This window comes from Columba livia, chromosome 2 (genome assembly GCF_036013475.1).
Source record: "Columba livia isolate bColLiv1 breed racing homer chromosome 2, bColLiv1.pat.W.v2, whole genome shotgun sequence".
Classification (NCBI taxonomy): Eukaryota; Metazoa; Chordata; class Aves; order Columbiformes; family Columbidae; genus Columba; species Columba livia.
The window spans coordinates 80004032-80028382 of NC_088603.1; the positions used below are offsets into that span (position 1 = coordinate 80004032).

The 24351-nt window shown below is 41.3% G+C and overlaps 2 protein-coding genes across 7 annotated transcripts in view; one reads left to right on the forward strand and one right to left on the reverse strand.

The window, feature by feature from the left end:
• The window catches only part of DROSHA (drosha ribonuclease III), a 75732-nt gene extending 73071 nt beyond the window's left edge, over positions 1 to 2661 (reverse strand). The window contains exon 1 of one of the 3 annotated variants that reach the window (XM_065052600.1): positions 2533 to 2661. The gene's annotated coding sequence lies outside the window, so the exon portion shown is untranslated. Of the gene's footprint in view, positions 1 to 978; positions 2494 to 2532 lie in introns of those variants that run through there. The other 2 variants (XM_065052601.1, XM_021298013.2) reach the window with 2 other exon arrangements.
• C2H5orf22 (chromosome 2 C5orf22 homolog) lies at positions 2650 to 20001 on the forward strand. Of its 4 annotated transcripts, none has more exons than XM_065052607.1 (9): positions 2650 to 2801; positions 5686 to 5831; positions 7799 to 7948; positions 10154 to 10616; positions 12693 to 12755; positions 14913 to 15034; positions 15925 to 15991; positions 16611 to 16750; positions 18114 to 20001. In XM_065052607.1, exons 1-9 carry the CDS (start codon positions 2697 to 2699, stop codon positions 18244 to 18246), a joined length of 1389 nt encoding a protein of 462 aa, XP_064908679.1. In that variant the 5' UTR covers positions 2650 to 2696; the 3' UTR covers positions 18247 to 20001. The 4 variants fall into 4 exon arrangements, with proteins under 4 accessions (XP_064908679.1, XP_064908680.1, XP_064908681.1 ...); XM_065052608.1 differs by having other exon boundaries at positions 2716 to 2842; XM_065052609.1 differs by lacking the exon at positions 2650 to 2801 and having other exon boundaries at positions 7755 to 7948.
• The last annotated feature ends 4350 nt before the right edge of the window (positions 20002 to 24351 follow it).

Below are 24351 nucleotides of genomic sequence, written 5' to 3' on the forward strand. Positions count from 1 at the left end.
GCTCCTCAGACCTCTAGCACAGGTCATTTATGCAACTTTGATTCCTTTAAGCTTCTAATCGACAAAAGCACCCTACCATCTTTAATCCAGAACCCAAACTGGACCACAGCCTCTGATTTAGGGTAATGTTAATTTCAACAAATGATTTATATGACTGGCCAGGGATACAAGTGCCTCTCCAAGTACTCACTAGACACTTTGATATAAAGCCTTCAGATACCCAACACCAAAGAAACCACTAATTTTAACAACTGCAATTGTCATTCAAAGTCCCATAACCAGAATTCCTTTCTAGAACGTGATTCTAAACTTCAGGCAGAACAACTTCACTAACACCTAATTGCAAGCCAACTGGACCAACAAATCACGTAAATTTTAAATGAGATAATTGAGACACCGATTCAGTAAAGGACCAAATTCAACAAATATTTCAAAGTATTTTAGGTTAGGTAGGTATATTTTTGTGGAATGAGGATCTTCTGGTTACAGAAAAAAAAGTTATGTAGACCATGCTGTTACTCTAATTTCATTGAAATAAATGTTTCCCAAAACATCCCTTAGCTGTCTGCTTGGCCCTGTTACCTTTCCAGCAATGGCCACTGCTCAAGTAGGTGTAAACCTTGCTCAAAACTAAGCATGTATTAATGTTTGTAAATGAAAACCACCGCACTTCATTAAAGTTAAAATTCATTCTTTAATTACAACATTAAGCTTCAAAAACTGGAAAAAAAGAAAAAAAATTAAAATGAAATTTAAAAATTCATTCATGGTGTCTTGGTTGGAATGGAGGGAGAGGAAAAAAAAAATCAGTTAAGCAGTCACCGAACTCAAATCCTGTTTTCCATAAGGGGGAGGAAAAAAAAAAAAAAAAGAAAGAGACACACACATCATTAGAAAGATCACTGGATTACGAAAACAAAGCCTCTCTTTACTGAGGCTTTGCTGATGCTGAAGTGCACACACAGAATGTTCTCCCACCTGCTATTATACTATGCAACGTGGCCAACCTGGACTGCTCAGAGCACTGATTTCAGCTGCATTCTTGTGCCAGAGCTGCAAAAGACGTAGATTGCTGAGAGACAGCAGACGACTTGTGGTGAATCAGAGGGGAAAAAGGAAAAGAAGTTAAGGAGGAAAGGACAGACATCAAGAAGGAAGAACTGAGAGGACCCTTTGTCTCTCCTTACACAGGCAGGGCTTAATGGAAGCCACTGGAATTGCTTGTGGTGGCATTCATCCCCTCTTCAGAGCAACTGGACAAAGGCTAAAGTGAGGATCCCTCATATATAGGAGGCAGTGGCCATGACGGTAAAGCCACTTGTTCCTTTCAGTCAGCCTGTGCCTGCTCAGCACCATCCAACCCCGTAACGGTTCTCAAAAGAACCAACGGGGCCAGGGGGAGGAAGAACAATTCTATGTTTTTGTCTGGCAGCAGTGCAACCTCTTGCCATCATTAATTCTAATCTATCAGATACTGACTCAATTTAGCTTTAGTTCTCCAGTCATGATATTACACAGCTCAGGCTTGTAACAGAAAATTGTTTTATATTTTGCTGACATTTACATACACGTTCTATTCAAACAGGCTGAATGAAATTCTTATTAACTTAAACAAATTAAAGCAAAGTCTACTGTACCACAGTGCCTTTCCTTAAAGCACATTTCTTTTTTGTGTCATGGGATTCCAAAGACGAGTCCTGTTTATCAGCTTAAACAGAGCTGTAAGACTTCCTGTACACCAGAGAACTACTCTGGTTCTACCACTTTAATTTTACTGCTTCAGAATGCTCAGAACCACAGCTGAAACAAACAAACAAACCCAAACAAAACAAACAAAAAACAAAACAAACAAACAACAACAACAACAAAAACAAAACACAAAAAAACACATCACACAAAAAATGAAATTATTTTAAACACCCGAATTATTTTACAGCTTCTTTTGCTGAAAACTTTGGTTATGTCCCATTTTCAGTTAAGTAAGGTCCAGTACACCGAAAAGGACAAATTCTCCTTTTCTTGTCACCTAGAAAAGAAAGTTTATTGCACTGATAGAAGCTATCACACACAAACTCTTCTCTCCCTGCACGCACACATCTGAAGGCAACAGGCCGCATCCAACCACTGCCTCCCAACGGTTCGTAACGGCTTCCAACGGCCACCGAAGGGTCAGCGGTAACAAACCCAGCGACGAGACCGACACCCGGGCCGGGCAGGGTCTGCCTCGCCGCCTTCCCGCCACACGGAGCGGCCTCCTCAGCAGCAGGCCGGCCTGGCGGCTGCCGCAGGAGGCGCTGCCGGCAGGGGCCGTCCGGGCCCCGCCACCCCGACCCCAACACCCACCCGCACCGAGGAAGCCGCCAGCACCGGCGCCACCTCGACCGCTCCTGGAGCGTCCCAGGGACCGGCCCCCACCGCCCGCCAACCCCACACGCCACGCGGGGAACTGCAGCACAGCCAGCGGAGCGGCCTAAGGGAATGCCCTGCCCGCCCCGCAGCCCCCCAGCAGGCAGCCGCGCCCGCCGTGCCCACCTGGCGCCCCGCCGCCGCGGCCAGCCCAGCCCGCAGCGCCCCGCGTCCGGAAGAGGAAAACGGTGGGAGGGCGCTGCCGGCGGAAGCACCGCCCGCGGGGAGACAGTGGCGCGGAGAGGCTGGGCTGGGCTGTGAGGCCTCACCGGGCCCGGCGCCGCCCAGGCATGAGCGGCGGGGCCGCGGTGGCTGGCGGCGGGGAGCGGTCCCGCGGGGGAGGCCTGCGGGCCTACCCGGCGCTGCCGGTGTGGGTGGTGGAGGACCACCAGGACGTGAGTGCTGAGCGGCCGGGCCGGGCGGTGGGACGTGGGGAGTAGGTGCTTTTCTTCCTTCTCTCCCTGCGGTGTGTATGTAGGTAGGAGCGAAGGAGGGGGGCATGGTGGAACCCGGCAGGATGCGGCTTCCCGTGGTGTAACGGTGTAACGGGTCTCCCCGCTCCGAGCGCTTCCTTGAGAATAGCTCCCCACCTTCGCAGCCGTGCACGGATATTAAACCTGCTCTCTCTTGCGCTACGGAAACATAAGTTCAGTGTCCAGGTGACCTGAATTTTCTTCCCGTTTCAGTGATTAATGCCATGATTGGATTTTGGTATCTTCTTAATTATTGCTAAGTCTTTTTTTTTTTGTTTTTCTTTGACTCTTAGTTGTTGCAGTTAAAAATAAGTATTACCTGCATACCTACATTATGCTGCTCTTAGAATTAGCTAGTATTGGGAACTCAACCCTACACAGGAAATGGCATGTTGACACAAAGTTGATAAATATAATCACATACTAACTTGGGGATTGGCTGCCGCTTGAGAAATGTTGAATTTGGAACTTTGCAGTTTTACTTAATCCGTTAAACAAGGGGGTGAAAAAGGAGCTGCTGTTGAACTGCTGTTTCTGTTTTCTGTTTTAGTGTAATAAAATTTATTAAGGAAAATAATGTTCTGAGCTTGTAAGAACACAGTTTAACGCAGATAATTTTTGCCAGGACTCGCTGAAATATATGGTGCTGTGACAGCTGTTTTTCCATGGTAACCAACGACTAAGGGTGTCACTGTGATAGGAGTACTAAGATAATGACTATTAATTCTCTTTGTTTTGCTCTCTATACTTCTGGTTTCAATTAAGTTAACCAAGTCTGTTCATACTAAATATATGTGCAGGGTGTTCAGTACATCTGTATATATGCATTGGTCTGTGTTGCATAAAGCATATATGGCCATTCATCCCAAAGTGTAAGAACTTCAGAAAAACTTTATATAGTCCTTTGCTGACACTGGTGTTCCTCTAGGGCAAGGAGTCACTAGATGCATCATACTTTGATTAATAGTAACAGCTGGTATACAGGAAATTTTATTCTTTATCCAAAGTAGGAGAACTTGCAAGGTTAGAGATCCTAGTCACTCATGTCTTCCACCCTCTCCTAGTCTCACAATTTGTAGTAACGCTTACCTGAGAGGAAACTTTAATTGCAAAGATTGTAGGTTTTTCAGGTAGGCCTAATCTGTTCCTTTTTCCAAATAAGTAAAAGTTATGGATCAGGGAACCGCTGTTATTTTTAACTTTGTTTTGTCTGCTGCTACAGTAGTATGTATGTTAGTACATACGTAGTGGTTAAACTGAGGAATTTATTACTAGACAGATGGAATCCAGTCCAAATTTCAGCTGTCAGTCATGTTTTAAGGTTATGCCCATGCAGTACACAGGATTTGTCATATTAATCAGTTTTGTGCCAAAAAATTATCTCAATTTCTGTTGTAATGTAGAGATCATGTGTAATTTTTATTGCCTAATCTTTTGGCAGCCTTTACATTCTTTGTATATTAGGAATGTGCTTCACAATCCTTGCTGGGTTTGTTCTGGCAGCTAAGGCAGTTACTGTCCTGTAACTGTGGGAGGGTTTCCCTGTACTGCAGTTCAGTGTAAGAGATATCATGAATCAGCCATCAGTTTTCTCATTTCACCACCCTACATTATTGTACTTCAGTGGTTTGCTACACTATAAATTGATGAGTTGTCTCATCTCCTGGTTTTCCCACTTTTGAGTGAAGACCTTCAGCAGGGGATAAGGTCGAGCAGTTAATAAAGGTAGCCTCTTTATTGAAGACACTAAATCATGTAGGGATTGGGAATTAAGGCCTTTCTTCAGTGGGGATAGGTTAAAAGATCAGCTAAAGTTTAAAGGGACTTGAAAGTTTAAAGTTTAAAGTTTAAAGGTGAAGGGACTTGAACATAAGACCTATGAGGAGAGGCTGAGGGAGCTGGGGTTGTTTAGTCTAGAGAAGAGGAGGCTTAGAGGTGACCTCATCACTCTCTATAACTACCTGAAGGGAAGTTATAGCCAGGTGGGGATTGGTCTCTTCTCCCAGGCAGTTAGCAACAGGACAAGGGGGCATGGGCTTAAACTCTACCAGGGGAAATAGGCTGGATATTAGAAAGAAATTCTTTACAGAGAGAGTGGTCAGGCATTGGAATGGCCTGCCCAGGGAGGTGGTGGACTCGCCGTCCCTAGAGGTTTTTAAACTGAGATTGGACATGGCACTTAGTGCCATGATCTAGTAAATGGACTAGAGTTGGACCAAGGGTTGGACTCGATGATCTGTGAGGTCTTTTCCAACCCAGTCGATTCTGTGATTCTGTGAAATGATGGTGGGGTCAGTTTTCACTTTCTATTAGTTGACTTATAAAGCACAAGTAATGAGATGGTTTTGTCTTCACAGCACCCATGTATGGTGAGGAAGCTTCTCATGGAGAAGGCAATGCAGGGGCAATATTCTGCAGAAGAGGAGGCTCAGTTGTAAATGAAAAAAAGTAGCAATTCAGTTGAATGATTAGTGAGAATTGCTTATGCAAACAAGGCTTTCTATGAAGAAGGAAAGAGCGAGTAAAGCTATTATTCTTCAGCAGCTTCTTGTGAAGAAGGAAAGAGCGAGTAAAGCTATTATTCTTCAGCAGCTTCTTGTGTGAAACTCTTGGGCCCATGATTACAGTTCATCAGCCGTCTTGCTGCTGGAGTTGTTCCCCCTTTGTATTGTTTTCTGCTGCCTCCTCCTCCCTCTGAACCAAATTCTAAAAGAATAAGAGTGGGACTAGTGTTTTTGCTGTTGAAGCCATTGCATTTTTCAACTCATTGGTTGTGGTGGAAATATTTTTATTTGTGTTGTTTTAGGTGCTGCCTTTCATCTATCGTGCCATTGGTTCAAAGCATCTTCCTGCCAGTAACATCAGCTTTGTTCATCTTGATTCCCATCCAGACCTTCTTATTCCTGTGAATATGCCTGCAGACACTGTATTTGACAAAGAAGCTCTTTTTAGGTAAGTCCTGGGTACTGCATCAGAATACTTTTAAGTCTGCTTCCTGCTGTCTTTGATTTAGAGTGAATGTTGCTATGACTGCATACAAGATATGAACAAAAGAGATGTAAGTCAGTCTCAAGTTGTATCTTCTGTCTTTTCACTTTTGCTGAAAACTTTATTTTTTGGAGAGAAAAAGTTATGTTTGTGAGTTTCGAATGTGATCAAATATTAAGATCACATATCAAGCGATTTAAGACTTAAAATTTACTTCATTTAGTTATTCAGTAGTATATCATGTTATTAGGCCAATAAGTTCCTCTGAGTAACAGGACAGCTCCCTGAGAGGATGCTTTATGTATCAAGAGCTGTGGGTTTAAAACAGCCTTTCTTTCTTCATACTGAAAAATTGACTTTGAGATTGAAATAACAGCTCCTGTGTTGACGTGGTGAATATGTGAAGTCAAACAAGATTTTCTGTTAAGAGCAGTAAGACTGATATTTTCCTCCAACTGCTTAGGAAGGTAAAAAGCCACAGAGTTATCTTTGCTATTGTCTTTTCCTCTTTTAAAATAAGTTTAAATTGCTTCAGTGTTATGGTAATTTACAGCAATGACAAAATTATGTAATTGGTATGTAAGTGTCAAGGTTTAAGGCAAGGCAGCAATAAACCATGGCAGACGCTCTCTGTTATCCCCTTTACCTCCTGCCACCCTTCCTTTAGATCGGAAAGATGATAAAAAAGATAAGAGAAAGGAAGAAAGACTTAGGCTTCAAGTTGCAGAGTTTTAAAGGGTTTTACTAATGCTATTAATAAATAGAGAATATATACAAAATATACAAAACCAATCTCAAGTGCTCAATGTGGAGTTGGCGTCACTCCAGCAGCAGGAGCTGGGTGTGCGGAGCTGACGGCTCCAGCAGGTGCAGTTCAGGTCCCCGGAAGTCATGGGCGGGACTTCACAGAAAACCGGAACCTGGTTGCAGGGATGCAGGGCCTGAGGCCTGTAGATCACAGGCAGACAGTCAGGGTCCTCTCTAGATGCCGGCCATGGTCAAAGAGAGCGTGGCCCTCGTGATCACCCTCTTTTATAGGGGCTATGGAGATTATGGGATGGAATACTTCTGTTGATCCTCATTTGGTCCGTTCTGGTCACCTGTTCTATCCACCCCTCCTCAAACACGCCCCTCTCACAATGGAACGTGGGAAAACTTATCAGTCTTTCTTAGCTACCATAGTAATAAATCTAAACATGAGCTTCTTCAGCATTCCGTTGGTCTTTTATCAGCACCGAGTACAGCATCGTATGAAAAATATGCAGGCTAAAACTCAGAAAAGTACAGCCACCTAGAAGAACTGAGCTGAAAGAAAAATCACTAAAAGAGAACCGGTCTTGTTTTTAACAAAACCAGGGCAATAAGCAATTGTGTCATGCTACCTGTAATCAATATTTTGTTTTCTTTGTTGAATGAATAAGAATTTTTGTGGTCTACAACATACATCTAAGAGTAGGGCTTTGATAATCAGGAAAGTTGCTATTCTGTAAGTGCTGATTGACTCACTTTAATTACTGAGATTATATTTAAAAGCTACCTAGAGCAGTTTACAATAGAATACTTCCTGAGGTCAGTTTGAAGTTATTTAGAATGGTGTTGATGATGCTCCTTATACTTTCCTCTGTGTGAGGTATCAAGAATAAAAGGGCAACAAGTCTGTGTAGTTTATAATCAAAGTGCCATACTAAGAGTGAAGCTGATTGCACTATGTAAGGCTTTTTAAAATTCTACTGTAGACATTTTTGGTCTATCTTATGATTAAAGATTTCCCCCTTTTTCTTTCTTTGATGTGAACCTTACACAGAGTACTAATTTCAGATAATTTGCATGGGGGCTTTCAAGATGTGGAAGATGATTTTTGTGTTCTTGACCATGTTTTACTTACAGGGAAAGTAATAATATTATCTCCAGCCTTTCTCCATTCATTACAGTGAATTAAGTATTGAGAACTGGATTATGCCTGCTGTTTATGCTGGTCATATTTCTCAAGTAGTGTGGCTTCACCCACCCTGGTCGCAGCAGATCTCAGAAGGAAAACACCATTTTTTAATTGGGAAAGACATATCAACAACAACAATCAGGTAAATTGTCATCTGTCTTATGAAAGGCTATCTCTATATTTTTTCATGCTTTTATTTTCTTTTGTTGTTTGTTTTTTGGTTTGTGGTTTTTGGGTTTTTTTTTGTTTTTTTTTGGTGTGTGTGTGTGTGTTCCTGGCTAAATATGAAAATTTAATTTGTATTTCTGAGTTCCATAGGACCTAATGTGACTGACTATTTGTGTGAGTGCATCCAGTTAAAATTGTGCCTTAAATTATTTTCTAACTATTCTAACTATTCACATTTCATTTCAGCAACCTAAGTTTTAAATCAGTTCTCTTCAATAAAGTCAAAATCTCAGAAAGTAGTGATCTTTAACAGAGAATTTAGGTAACAGAAGGCAGCAATTAGATCCTCCTCAGTCCTCCCAGGACAAAACAAATCCAGTTCCCGCAGCTTGCCCATTGTATGCTCTGGCCCTTTAATCACCTTAGCAGCCCTTCTTCAGTTTGTTGTTGTCTCTCTTGTCCTGGAGACTCAACCCTGGGCAGAGCACATCAAATGTGACCTCGCTGGTGCTGAACAAGAGGAGAAATCTCTTCCCTTACCTTGATGATTCTGTTTTCTCACATGTGGTAGTGGTGGTGGTGTTTTTTAAAGTTAATATACTAGTTAAGTACTGAGACAGGTACACAGACAGTAAATTCTTCATTTGATAAAGTCAAAACTCAACTGGATGAGGCCCTTGGTAGCCTCTACCTAGCATTGAAGTTAGATCTGCTTCAATTAGATGATTAATGAGAGACTTCCAGATGTTCCTTCCAATCTTAATCATTCTGTGATTTGAGTTCTGGTGTCAATGACAGTTTTACATTTGCCATATTCAGTGTGTTGTGTACAGCTTATATGGACATTTACAAATCATGTCTCTTGTCAGCATATCAGAATAAATCTTTGGAGGAAACAGAAGGCAGCAGAGAAATGCTTTGTTTTACCACCTAAAATAAAACACAAAAGCTCTACAATTCTGAATATGAGTCCTAAAGTAAACCTAAACAGTCAGACAAAAGCTGGTGCTTTCAGTAACGTTTAACCATGAGAACTAGCACATATCTAGAAACACTTCATGATGGCTGAATATCGCTACCACAGATCGTCTGGTCACCTCAGCAACCTTGAAAACAACATTTCCAGCTGCCTTTTGAAGAAGGTTCTTTAGGTTCTAGGCTTACAAAAATAATGAAGGAAGAAAGGGAAAGAAATACGAACTTCCTAAAAGTTTTTTTGGTAGCAGGTGGCTAGGCAATAGATATCTTAGTGTCCCACTAAGGGAAAGGCTGTAGCATGAGCGTGTTTTGAACCCTGGAGAATTTCTGAGAAGAGACCCTGTGAATGCCCCATCAACAAGATGGAGTTGTGATCCAGACTCTCACCTTAGCATGCTTAGGATAATCCAGCCATGGGACCAGGGAACTAAGCTTCAAATTTCTGCTGCTCATGAAATCATTTTTCTTTGTGGTTGATTGATGATGCCACCCTGTAATCAAATGAGGCCTTAAGTGTGAGCAGAAATTCACACTTCTTAAGCCTATTTTTTAATCTGAATTTATGATGCTTAAGGCTTCATGTGCTGAAATATGCCTTGAAAATAATATTATTAAAATTTTCACTGTAACCATTGATATGGAGGTCCTTGAGTTACCTGCCCTCTCCCATTTAGAACAGGGAATCTCTGGTGGTGGTAAAGTTAAATGCTACCTATTAATTCATACTATTTTACTTTTACTAAATCAGTATCCTTGCGTTTTAGGGCACTTCTCAAACACAACTAACAGAATTTTCCGTAAAAAACATGGAATCCAAGATAAAATATCCATAGCTTTGCAGTCTTACATTCCATAATATTGACAATATCTTGTTAAATTCTGAATGTTGCCATTGAATTGCATTTTAAAGACAAATTAACCTTAGTAGTACATAATGTAGAATCTTTTTCTTAACCATTCAAAACTTCCTAGGGCTATAATAAAAAATATAGAATGAATTTTAATAGATTGATTCAGGAATAAAGTAGATAAAACTTCAACTGAAAGACCTGCAAATGAAAATAAATAATTTTGTGTATGCTATTGCTTTCATTACCCATCAAAAATCTGTTCATTCTTCTCAGGATTCATTAAGGGTACATGCTTTTTCCTAAGCTCTTTGTGAAGGTGTATATTAACTGTGAGTTATTGTCAATTGTAGGGTTACGGGCACAGATCATTACTTTTTAAGTGATGGTCTTTATGTCCCTGCTGATCAGCTAGAAAACCAGAAGCCTTTAAATTTATATGTCATTCTCATCAATCCTACTGAAGCATCAAACAGCCAGGAAGAAAATGGTGAAGCAGGATCTGCTAAGAGACTGAAGCTAAATACAGATGACACAGCAAGCACCACTTCTGCCTCCTCATCAGTGGCTCCTGGTGACCCTGATCGCAGCACCCCAAGTCTGGAGAAGAAGGAAGTCCAAAATGCAGGTGCCCCAAACAAGGCAGAATCGTTGTCAGCGTGCTCAGCTTCAAGATCTCTCAGAAATGGTGAATGCCCAATGAGGAAAGTTGTTAAAGATGTCTGCCAAGCACTGCAGAAAGGGGATGCATATGTTTTAGACATCGACTTAGATTTTTTTTCAGTTAAAAATCCATTTAAAGAAATGTACACAAAGGTAAGGATGACAATGGAGAGGCCTCTTGTCATTCACAAAAGAGTGCCAGTCCTAGCATTTATATCTATGGAGAAACTTTCATCTAAGCTAATTAGCTGATCGTTATTAATGATCCATGACAATATGTGAAGGAGAAGCGTTCTAAGCGAGTGTACACTCCAAAGAGTTACAACAACCTAATAAGGCTGTTACAGCCTAATACAACAACCTAAATTCCTTATGTATGAAATCGGTATTTAGTGCCCATCCAAGCTCAGAGTTGTGTGACTCACTTCTGCTTGCTGCTTGGGACATAAAAGCTACACTTGGGTTTCTGGGGATGATGTTGCAAATACCTACAGCAAGATTCATCAGGGGGGCAGGACAGATGGTATCATTTTTTATGATGCTGGAAAGCCACAATGGTATCAGGAGACTCTGCCCTTTGAAAAGGCATGGTGGTGGTGATCATCTAAAGAGTAGTGACTTATCCCAATGAGAGGCTGTTATTCTCATTTTCTTTGTCTGCAGTGCTGTGTGTGAGGATGAGCAAGCAGCTCTTGTCTCTGATGTAATGGCTTTGAGTTTGAGACTCTGCTTTGTATTCCATTTATAACTTGGCTGCACAGCAAAGGTAGTTCACCTGTGTAGAGTCATAAATATATAGATCCTCAACGGTGCAAAGCAGTTAGGACTTTTTCTTGATGTGTACAGGATTTTAGGAACTAATTGATATACCCTGAAAGTTCGGTGTGGCATTTAGGTTTACAAATTCCTCTGCAATATCCTGACTGCTTGTAGCATTTACATCTGTCTTGTTAACACTGTTTTAACTTCACCCTGTGCTGGAGAACATCTGACATCTTTGAGTTTCAGCTAGACTACGGTTTCCTTGTTCACCCTAAAGAAGTGAATATAGGGTCCTTGACCTCTGGTAGCTTTTGACATTCAGTATTTATGATCGCAGTATCTTTGGACAATGTGCAGTGCCAGCTGTTCTGAATCACAAAAAGAAGCAAACAGCACAGGGAAAGCACTGTGAGGGTCTTGCCATATAAGAATAAAATTCAATACCCCTCTGAGAGGCTGAAATACATTCTGAATAAAGTAATAAAGGATTGGGGTTGGACATGAGTCAGTTTGAGGGAGGGAGCAGCTTTTTGTTTTGTTTCTTATTCTTTTTTGAGTTTCGTGCTATGATAGGTTCCTAATTATAGGAGCCACTTTTTGAAGTGGACTTGCCCAGAGCACCCAGTGTACCTTTATTGATATAATGATTTCATTTGCAATTAATATTTCTTAACTGTGGTCCCTCTATAGTAAATTATGATAATTCCATCAGAAAATTTTTCCCAAGTTAACACTTGAAATATAAAAGTCCAAGAAAATGCTAAAAAGCAAATATAGTTCACCAATCCAGGAGAGTATTGATTTCCCACCAAAAAAAGTCTAAAATCCAAAACATTGCCCTAAATATGCTTTGCATTTCTATAAAAATTGAATAGTCTTCCCATCCTTTCTCGCTCTGCTCTGAAAAATTCATGAGTGTTCACCTGTTTAATGCTGTTAAGTAAGTAATGAGATCTGTTTATCCTTGGTTAACTAAACCTGGGTATTATCAAGGAGTAGAGCTGACAAGACCCTGTAATAATTCACTTGTGAAATTCTTGGCCAGCCAGCCTGAAGCCTTTACCTGTCCTGTCTTCCTTTACAATCAGAGTCTCCTGTTGGTTTTGCCTGCCTAAATCTGCCATCTCAGTTTACTCAACATCTCATTGGAACCTTCATTTAGTAACATCTACCTTTTATTTCAGAGACTTTTTAAAGACTGTAAATACTTAGATTTTAAAGGTGTTTTTCTTGAAGTCAGGTTTAAAGTTAAGCAATTCCAAAATGTTTGGCTGGGGCCATGAAGTATTGCTTTCTCAAGCCTCACAGCCCCTTCCTCACCTGCATTTATAGAGTTGCCTGCAGTACTAGAGCACAGGAATGATCCCGGGGATCAAATTATTTTTCTGAAGCAGGGAAGCTTTGCAGATTTTGTTTCTCATTTGAAGAGTCTAATTTTTTGCCTCTTTTTTTTTTCCTTTTTCGAAGACAGAATATGAACTATTGCAAGAGTTGTACAATTTCAAGAAGCCTCATAGAAATGCAACAGAGGTATGGTATTTCCTTGTGGGATGTATGAGGGAATGATTCTTTTGATTTATCCAATTAAAATGAGTTACAGCAAGGAAGGAACCTATGAAATGTTCTAAATGAAGTGATCTCCAATTAGGTTGTGCAGCATGCTGAATGCTAATCAGCAGCATCTTAGGAATTCTTTCCTATTAAACATTTTGGTTAAACATATGAATTGCATAAATATTTAGCATAAGTGTGAAGATTAATTTCTGTAAACAAATGATAATTGACAAGGAAGAAATTAAAACATAATAAGTCATCTACAATCTTGTTCTTTTTATGGCTTAACAGGGTTTTGCTTTGTGGTTTGTTTTGGTCTGGGTTTTTGTGGTTCTCTTTTTTTTTTTTTTTATTCCTCCAAGTGCTCCTCTTCCTTGCTCCAGTTGCTCTTCCTTGATAATCAGAACTGTGTTGAATGCCTAACTAGTATTTTACCTATTTATTTAGATGTGGTAAGGTCAGTATTATACCACTGTAATGTACTTTTCATTCTATGCATTGTGTGCTTCAGAATCACGCTGTAACTGCCAAAACAGTCATTCAGCCCTGAGCCCAAACCATGGAGACAGCCATATTGATGGTCATTACACCAAGTGATTTCTAAACAAGGTCTTGTCTTTGCTCTTGTAATCTCATCTGAACACTAGTACAGAGAGATTTAACACAAATTAATGAATCCTAATCAATATGTGTGTATAAAGAAACTGGTTTGTGTGAAAGATTGTCAAATTGATGTTCATATTTCTTAATCAACAATAAAAACAAGTACATATTTAAAAAGTAGTTAAATGTAAAAGGGGTAAATGTTTGTGATGTAAGTGCCCAATATGATTTCAGGGCCTAAGTTGTTTACAAAAGCCAACAAATTTCTAGGAGACAACTGGAATGCTTAGCAGGCAGTGAGTAACAGATAGGTGTAGAACTGAACAAGGCAAAACCAGATCAATGGATAGTTTTATAGTGAGACAGTAAAGGTAAAGGGTTCAAAGGTAGAAAGATAATGAACTTGGTGTTTTTCAAAGTTTCAGAAAAATCCTAAATGTCTACTCTCTTAAAATCTGTTTTCCTACTTCTGGAGTACAGTTAGATGCATGTTTCTACAATACTACCAGATAATAGTGTGGTGTTTGGGTTTTTTTGTTGTTTGATTATATTTTTTAAGTAGTATAGAGGGGGATTGGATGTGTCTTTAAGGTTAGTTACTGGTGCTGCTTAGAAAAGTATCTTATACATACCCCAGGATTATTAAGCTGTACTTCATGAATGGTTGATACCCTCAGCTCCTCTTAAAGTTATCCCAAAGCTGACACCACTGGCCAAAAGAAGCAGCATCTGTTATGTGATACAGCCAGCAGAGTCCTAAGAGGGAATCGTTACATTCTTAATTGTTACCCATCTATTCCAATATGCTTTTTAACAATTTTCCATCACACATCACAGCATTTTTAATACCAAATATGCCAAACATTGCTTTTCATTTGATATGTTATTTAAGATAACTTTCTGCAAATGTTTGCATGTACAGCTGTATTCATGTATATAGCCTCACTCCAAAAAGATTGCCTCTTTATGTGTTCTGAACTTTTTAAGAAAGGGCATAAACCTTTGCAGGATCAGAGCAGTAAATGGCACTTTAAATTAATTCCATGTTTTTTTCAGGCACACAGAGCTGAAACAACCTCAAAGCATCAAATAGCCCATTTTGTTTTTCTGAAAATACATTTGTTTTACTTTTTTTTTTAAACTTAAAAAATAAATTCTCCTTTCATTATAAAAATGTAAAGCTCGTACTCATATGAGCATTTCTGTGCTATGGAAACAAATCCAATAATTAGTCATATACAGTATCTTAGCTTTCCCTGGCATATTCTGCCAGAATGTAGATGTGACTTTTTTTCGTTTGTTGTGGGAAAGACAGAACAAAGAGAGGTGATTTATTCTGAAGGTATAACAGCTTCTGCAGGTATTCATTCTGATCCTCTTGAAAATATATTCTGTAGTAATGAATCAGTTGTTTCTGAATCCTCACTTGCAGTACCTCAGTCATTTCAGAATTTAAATCATAGAATAAGCCATGACATTCTTACCTCTCTTTTATTTTCCTAATATAGTTTTTTATGTGCTTATTTAAAGGAGGGTTTGCTGGATTGTGTTGAAAACCGTGTTCATCAGCTAGAAGACCTGGAAGCAGCATTTGCAGATTTATGTGACAATGATGATGAAGAGACCATACAGAAATGGGCTTCATATCCTGGGTAGGAAATTTCTAAATGGTGTAAAATGCAATCAGTAGTTTAGGAACTGATTAGTCTAGCACTTTGTTAACAGAAAAAGAGAGAAGCTGAATAGGATCTACACAAGGCTACTGCTTTTCCTTTAGTTCTAGAGGAGAAAGAGTCAGACAAAACAAAAGGCAGTCTGCTGTCTTCAGTGCTGTGGTAAGCCTTCCAAGATCATCCTTGTACAGATTCATGCAAATTCTGTTGCCTGTAGAGGGAGGCAGATTTGGTGACTAAAAATGTAGTGATCTCTGTGAAGCAGAGCTATCAAAAAAGCAACAAACTGCAGAGGACATGGAGAAGGATGTTGGTGCTCCCAAAGGCTCTGCTTTCTGTGGAAAAATGGAAATGAATGAAAGGCTGTAGCTGAGTGACAGTGTCCACAAAACATCCTGGCAGCATCCTCTGTGCTTTTATACTAACTGTTTTTAGCTGAAAAGGAACAGCAAAAGTCTGAGCTTTCCCTTGATAGGAGAATCACTCTTTTTTTGCCATCAAATGCAGCAGCTACTGCCAGACCAGTATATCAGTGATCACAAGCATTTCCAATCAAGTTCAGGCAACTTTAAGCTACAACAATTTCTCTCTAGGTCTGCCCTAAAATAAGTGCAAAGAACCCTTACCAGAGACAGGTATGAGTATAGGGGCTTACTAAGAGAGACCTAGTGAAACAGTACAATAATACTGATAATTTCCATTTTTCTCGGGTGCAAGATGACACAGAGGGGCAAATTTCATTTTCAAGCCCTAGACCATGATAACCTCTACTTCTTTTATCTCTCTGTTTGTTTGTTTGTTTTTTAACCACTTATGGTAAATATGTTTCCAAGCATTTATGTAACAGCCTGGCTTTGTTTCTGCTTCAGAATGAAGGCACTTGTCCAGCTAGTTCACAGTTTGAAAGCCAGGATGGAAAGCCCAGACTATGAAATGGTAGGTGGCTAGGGAAAAGTACAGGAAGTAGGCATATTTCAAAAACATTGCTTCAACAGGGAGGGAAAAGATCACTCTTCATTTCAGGTTTGCTTCTCGATTCAGCACTTTGTGAGATTTCAGTACTTTCCCTTTTTTTATATGTCTTTTATTATGTAGTCTAGCTTTTCTTTTTAAAGATTCTAAAATTCTACTCTGCTTGTTTATATTTAGGCAGCATTAATTTGATGTTCCAGGATGGTGATGTCTCAGGGTACTTCCTGTGAAGGAAGGTTTCACTTCACCAGAATCTGTCGATATACCTTATAGAACCTAAGGTACCTCTCTGTAAAAGATCAGACCTATCATCTTCAAGGGCTGCAGCATGCTCTGAATTCATAGGAGAGGAACAATGTACTGGAGATAATAAAACAATCCATACAACCTCCAGAATTTTATTATTTTTGTTTAAAGAACATGTTGGGAGGAAAAAAAGCAAACAAACAAAAAACCCTCTTACTGCCTGAAGTGGTGTAAGTTACCTACTGGGCTAGAGAAGGTATCATAGAGACGTTTTACACGGGTAAACTATATCAATAATTCATCAACAGAAATTAAATCTCTCTTTAATTTACATCAGGTCCATCAAGCTGGTCTGACCTGTGATTATATGGAGCTTCCCCACCATATTAGTGGTGAAGAGGAGATTGAAGGCCTCATACAATCCATTAAAACTCTACTAAAAGATATGCCTAAGCCCACACTGGTGACAGTTGCTCGGTAAGGCTATGTAGATACTTTAAAATGTTCAGACTGAAGCTAAATGATTCAATCAATATAGCACTGGTTGGCACATCTTAACAGTACAGTGAAAATTGACATCTGAAAATGTTGATCATAAGGCAGTGACAGTATCTACACAGGTAAGGGAAAGTTCTGCACTGATGGCTGGTTTTGCTGGGCTTTGGAGCAGCTAGCGCAGATTTCAAAAGCAGCAGAAACGTGACTTAATGAGCTTCAGCACACGTTACACAGAGCCTGTGATGAGGCCTTGTGTGTGTTGCAGTTGACAGCTGTCACTGGAGTTCGTACATCTCCACTGCTTTTGTTATTTGTGCCAGTTAGAGCAAAGCCAGCTTGTACAAGCTTTCATGGGCTGAAATCACAACTTCATTACTCTCTTGTTCTAGGGTTCATTGTACTACAGATAAGATTTCTGTTTTCAGTGCAACTCCTGACAGAAGTGGTTTTCATCTAATAGGCTGAAAATTATTTATATCCTAGAAAGCTCTAGTAAAGCTTTGTATGGGATAAAAGTTGTGCTTCCAGGACTGTAGGGAAACTATTTGGGACAACAGGATGGATTTTGAGGCCAGGGACCTGAGAGAACCAGGGATCTGTCCTGGGAGAACCTAATTTGAAGGCCACAGTGCATCCGTCAACAAATTATTGTAATTTAATCACTTCAGAAATATTAAGTGTGCCCTTAAAGGGCAGGCAACATTAATAGAAAGTGACATGAAATAGTTTTTGTCAATAAGAAGTAGCAGGGCTAAATACCTACAAGAAAAGAAAGCTGTACTTCATGGTAACTGCAGGGTTACTATCCACTGCTGCAGAGAAAACACAGAATCATTTAAGTAAATCTTGACAGATAGAAAATCCAAGAAGTGTCAACTCTGCTTTTTCAGTGAACTGCAAAGAGATACTAGTAATAATGTTCCTGTAAGTAATGTTTATATCCCAGGGACTATGAAGATTTGTTTTTCAAATTTTCTCACCTGTTTTACTAGTAGCATTTGAATTTTTCAATCTTATCTTTCCATCAGTCCTTTAATTAGTTCTTGTGCTTGAACTTTGACTGCAGCATGTTCTGTGTCAGAGTCAGGTTGAGAGTCTAATTAGAAGGATGCATAGGTCAGGTTCCCATTTGCTCCAGTCTTTCTGTTCAACTTCAGGCAAACTGTTGCTATTGAAAGTTGTGAGGAGAAGCACTGTCATGCACTTTGAACTAATACTGGTAGGCACAACTCAGCACGGTTTGAAAGTAGCTTCAGCCTAGACACAGAGCATTACAAGAATAAAAAACTGTGGTGAGAGTGGTGGTATCTGTACTCATGCTTTTTTCAATTCCTTGTTACAGATCAAGTTTGGATGACTATTGCCCTTCAGAGCAGGTTGACGTCATTCAAGAGAAGGTTCTCAGTGTGCTAGGTTCAGTGTATGGCACACTAGATGTGCACTTAGATTACTCAAGCACCTCGTCTTCTTTGTGACCTTTCTTCTTGTCTTGCCCTCTAATGCACTGGATTAATTTAAATTGCATATTAGCTATGGTTGCAAGGGGAAAAATACTGTTATTTCAGCAGGTGGCACTACAACCCAAGCTGACCAAGAGCTAGTTTTGAGTTGCATGTCTTTCTCCAAGTCAGCTGCATCTGAACTGTTAACTGTTAGGGTTTGTTCAGATTAGTTCTGTGATTATAATTTTTACTGTATTGCTTCTTAAAATTGGTTGTGAGAGAAAATATTTTTGTCCCTAAAATGTATTTTTTTCACCTGATTTCTCTAAGTTTCTGTAAAATAGTAATTATGTATATATGGTTAAACATTTTTTGATGGAGTTTGGTGAGTAACAGAGAGGTTCCTGAGTTGCACTGTAGCTTTTAAAAAATTACCTCAATAATGCCATTAAGATATTACATTTACATAGTCATCTTTCTTAACTGCTGTGCTCGACATGAGCAGGCATCCCTCTGTCATTTCTCTAGAGCAGCTTATGGCTTCTACCCCATCCACGGAATATCATTTTTATTTATACTCCATTGCATTGTCTTATTTTGCCTTAGAGTATTGTCATTGTCACCTTAAAAGTCAATTTCTGTAGTCAATAAGCTCCAAACAGACTTTATTCTAACCAGAACTGTTAAGTGAAAAACTAACTAGAGATGGGGTTTATCCAGAATTATTCAGCACTCCAGCAACGTTATATTAATACAGCACAGGTTTGGATACTGGTTAGGAGTTCAGTTATTACACAGCTGGTTTGAACTCAAGGGATCAGAGTGATGATTCAAAATGCACATCTTCTCACTCATACAAAGTGAGGACTCCCAAAGGTACCCAGAAGATCACTTACCAATAAGGCAAAGTGTCTCAGTCCTCCAGGAATTTTCCTTAGATGGCCAGTCTAAGGAGGAGAATCTTTGACTGCAGACGTGCCATTCTGAGGAAGATCCAACTCGATGGGGTTCTGCAGTGGGCTCCATTTATACCCCAGTTGAATCTGAGCTGTGGTCATTTATGGTAGTGTTCCGGGGGGGTGGAGAGTACATCTGTCACAACCATTTTGTTAGATAATGGCTTGGTATTTTCATTTTTAACCTATTGTTGAATATTAAGAAGTATGTGTGTATGTGCATGCTTTTATCTGTTGAATCCTGTAAGGACTTGAACGGATGTTTTCTTCAGAAACAATGATTTAATTTCACTGAAGTCATCAGAAAAACCTTCTATACCAGGTTTTTGCTAATTTCATTGTTGCTATTTGGAAAATAACTGTTTTAGAACCATTTAATTTATAAAGTAATCCTGTTCTAGAGAAAACTGCCAGTTCCGGGGGTGGGTGAAACACACAGGATTTATTTGGGAATGAAACGGAAATGGAGAAAATTATATCCCACCTAGAATATAATCTTTTATTGTGAACAAATTTTGCTTGTAATTTCTTCTGAAATAGTTCATTTGTTAACATTATTATTTGCCCTACAGAGACCTCATGCACTTTCACAGTTTACTACTTCTGCTGTTGATATGACTATATTGTAGATTGTAAATAGATAATTATTTTAAAATATTTCTTCCAGTAGAATAAATTCCATGACCATGGGCCCATTTGCTTCTTGCTTATGCCTTCTGTCACAAAGATGTGGCTACCCTTGGATCCAAGATCCTTAATACTTCATAAATAATGAAGAGCCATACATTGCATAGGTACCTTGCTTATAAAAGCCCAAAACTCCGATCACGTACTGCTTGTGTAAAAGTTTTTGTTTATTTTAAAATAAAAGATATTTTTTGCTGGACTTAGATTGTAGAAAACAAACCAAAGAACAACAACAAAACACACACACATTGGCTTAAAGGTGCCAGGTGTACTGTAGAGAATTATGTTAGCCTTGGAAAGAGAAGTGTGCAGGGTAGGTAGGATAGCACAGTTATGCCTGGCTGATACTCGGCCTCTATGTCCCAGGGTAGCTGCAGCACATCAGCTTGCACCGGCTGCAGGTCCCCAAGTGCCGGCAGCAGCAGCAGCCCCCGGGGGCTGCCGGGTTGCCCCCTGTGAGGAGCGGCCGGCGCTGCCCCGTGCTGGACACAGCTGGTTCCAGCGGCCCCAGCGCAGGGCACAGCTGAGCCCCTCAGCCACGGGCGGGCGCCTCGGGGAAAGCCTGGGGAAGAAAGGGCAAAACATTGCCCGGCAGCCAGGGCTGAGGGAAATCCTGTGAGAGACAGCCCTGCCAGCCCCGAGGGGAGAGCAGGAGGAGGGGAGGAGCTGCTCCCGGCGCCCCCGCAGAGATTCCCCTGGGGTCCCGGGAAAGACCCCGCTGGTGTTTGCCTGCAGCCTCTGGGAGAGGACCATACCAGAGAGGTGGATATTTTTCAATGGAACACTAGCCCACGGAGCAGGGGAGAAGTATGAGGAGGAAGGAGTAGCAAGGAGAAACTGTTACCCATCCTGTCCTGTCCTGGTACTTGAAAGTGTCCTGAGCATTTCCTGGGGGCTCAGATACCCAGGGGCCAGTCCAGGCCACACAAGCCCTCAGAGCCGTGGCTGCAACCAGGGTGACTTCTCTATGCCTCCCTCAGGTCTGTCCTGCACTGGCTTTTCTCATTGTTGGGATGTGCCCAAGCTCTCAAGTCAGCCCAGCCCCAGGGACCTAGCCCAGCCACTGGCTCTTAGAGCTGGAAGGAAGGAACAAAGGGGAGAAGTTGGTGCTGCTGAGCAGGTTGTCTGGCCCATGTTTCTGACTGCAAAAGGGAAGATGCCTTTCAGTTCTCTAATGAGCTCACTTTCATGAGTGTGGTGGGTTAACCGCACCACCCAATCTAGATGATCTAGAGTTAGAGCTACACATAGAGGTATGGACTTTATTTATGGCATTGAATCAAATCTATTTCATGGCTCAGAATTCTGGATCTGCAGCCCTGTTCCTTGACTGCTATCCCATGAGGCAGTTATTGCAGAAATAATACTCTTCCTCAAGAATCTCTCCTCATAGAAATGCTACAAGTCTTAGCCCCTCCAAGCACAGGCTGAGAAGGTAGAGCTGCATGTAGATCAAGGGAATTCCTGTTTACCCAAGATGTTTGGGGCATTTCCTTTAAAGTTAGGGTGATGGTGGGGAATGGTGTTAATGAAATCAGCCCTAATTACATTGTTTAGACAAGAGTGTGGGCCCATTGCACTGGGAAGAAGGATGGCTTGACCTCTGTCTGGCACACCACCATGCTGTGTTTTCATTGCACCATTTCAACAACATTTGATCTGCACTTCAGAACAAACACAAAACCCCACTGCTGTCCTTCCTCTTTTTCTGTTCCCCGAAGCCCCTTTCAAAATAAAACATCAGTCAAAGCACCTTTTGGCTTGATAGACAAAGCAGTTACGGAGTCACAGATTAGCACCCAGAGAAAACAGGGGTCTGAAATCTTTCCAAACTGATAACAATCTGCCAGTCATTCTGTGAACCTGTCATGCTAGAATCCATTCAGGCAGCACCTTCACAACCACAATGCCAGTAAGGTTACTGCCTTTTCTTAGGGAAATACCTCGTTGTCCATATTCAGCTGTTTTGTAGTGTCAAGGTTTGATTGCAGGGCGACAATAAACTGCTGCAGATGCTTTGTTAACCCCCTCTGCCCCGCAGTCCACCCTAGCCCCCCCCCCCCACTAAGTACAGGCGATTGGAAGGCAAAGAAGGACAGAGAGAATTGGAAAAAGTTAAAAATATTTTACTAATGCTACTAATAAAAACAGAGAAAATAATACAAAATTTACAAAACCAACCTTGAAAATCCCAGCAAAGAACTGCTCTGGCAACAGCAGGAGACACCCAGAAGTCCTGGGCTGGACTCTGCAGCAAACTGGAACTGGATTCAGTCTGTTGCTAGGCCTCATTTCTCAGGGATGACTCGCAAGGTCCTCTCCTGATGTCGGCCATAGTCCAAGAGAAAAAAGGGACAAGATCCTCATCATCCCCCACTTCTATACAAAGTATCACGTGAATGGGATGGAATACTTAGTTGGTCAGTTTCAGTCACCTGTTCAGTTCGCTCCTACTTGCCCCTCTCACTTACAGGACATGCATCAACGACCTTGCATTCCACTGCTATGTCTACCAAAACATGTATGCTACTTTAGAAAAGTTCAGTTACTAATAAGACTTTAGCTGAAAGAAAAATTTACTAAAAGAGAAACTTGTCTTGTTCTTAACAAAACCAGAACACGTAGCCTGAAGTTTGAGCCAAAGTATAAACATCCTTTTTTTCTGATGTTAAACTCACTGCAGATTGCTGCAATATCGGCTAGGAATAAGTTTATTTTACTGAGAAGAACCCTCCAGGGGCATATGAAAAAGACCATAACATATTCATAGATCTATTAAGTAAACATATCTGCTTTATTGTCCAGTAAGATAGGATCAGGACTACTGAAAGCCTTCCAACCATATTTACTAAGTTGAACTGATTACTGAACAAAAACACAATAATACAATCATTATTTTCAAAGGGATTTACAATCAGAAAGACAATAATCAGCCCAATCAAAATGGGATGAAGAAGATTGGACTTGTTATGGCACACTTTGGAGCTGGGAGAGGCACCAGGTAGGATGTGTGCTGGCAGAAAGGGGAAGGATAAGCCATTTGCTTTGATGCAAAATGGTGTGACAACATTACGCTGTCCCATCATTCACAACAGTAGCCAAGTACATCTCTTAACCCTTTCACAGATACAAAGCTATCCCTGGAAGTTGAATGGCGTTTTTGTTAGTCTGTAATACATGTCCTCCTTCACCCAGTGTTGGGGCTCTGGGGCACTGACAGCCCTTGCTGACCTGGCTTGTTCCTGTGCGATCACTGGACTGCTGATGAGATCTGCTGCTGTCACCACCCAGCCCTGCTCACCTGGCTGCAGTGCCACAGGTCTGCCCTGTGGGTATGTGTCACAGTCCATTTGGTGATGGACTTGTGATGGTTCATTTACCTTGATCTCGAAGCGCAAAATTAAGGCAACCAAATGCCAAGGGGTTATAATTCAGTCAAACAGTCTTACCTTATTATTTTGCCCGTAAAGCGGCACGCAGTAGAGGAAGTAGAGAAAAAGGGAAAAAAAAGAAAAGGGGGAATTGGTTACCACCATGGGTCCGAAGGCGTCCCTATGGTCCCAGGTCCCGAACACCATCCTGCTGGTCCTCTGTTGTGATCTGTGATCCTTTGGTGGGGAAATCTCAACGAAGCCCAGTCAGGAACCATCTTTTATGCTTCTTCGCCCCTCCTCACTCCCATGGGTCGAGGCCAATCTCCGCCTTTGTTTTGCAACCCAGGCTTAACTGCGCAGGCTTGAAAAGTCCTCACTTTGCTTGCCAGGACCTATCTGCGTGGCCTCACATTCAGGGGTCTCTTTCTGGTCCATTGGGTGACCTGAAGACCTTTTGCGAGCTTCTGTGCATGCTCTTCTTTGTTGGCCTTTGTAACAGGGAGGAGGTGGGGGGCAAGTTTGACTGAAGCAGCAGGTAAAAATCCTGGACATTTTCTGGACAGCAGCTATTGTCCCCTGGTTGGATAGACCTGTATAACACAATCCCTCTAAAGAGGTGGGGGCAAGCTTGGCTGAGGCAGCAGATGAAGTCCACACAGCAGCTTTTGTTACCAGCAGCCCCCAAGTCAGAGAGACCTGTGCAACACAATTTTTCTCCTCAGGCCTCTCTCCAAGTCATTGTCCATCTGTTCTTGATGGCGATGTTCAGACAGATACTGTTCTTTGGACCAGTTCCTACAGTATGGCACAGCCTGGCCCATACCAAGGCCCCCCTTGTCTCTCCACTCCCAGGCTGGAGGCAGCAGCCACCATTGCTGTGCCCTGACAGTCATCTCAGGGCATCCTGGGTCCTGAGAGGGCTATTGCCAGGTGAAGTCCTTGCACCCTGCTAGGGCCTGACCCCTTGACTGCCCATAATCCGGGTGCTTTGGGGCCTGGCCACTGGGCTGCAGTGTCAGTTCATGAAATTGGCTGCAGAAGCTGGTTGGGAAGAGTGAGTCCTTAGGGCCCACTGTGGCTTAGGGTCAGCAGAGGTGCCCATAGGTCATAGAATCATATAA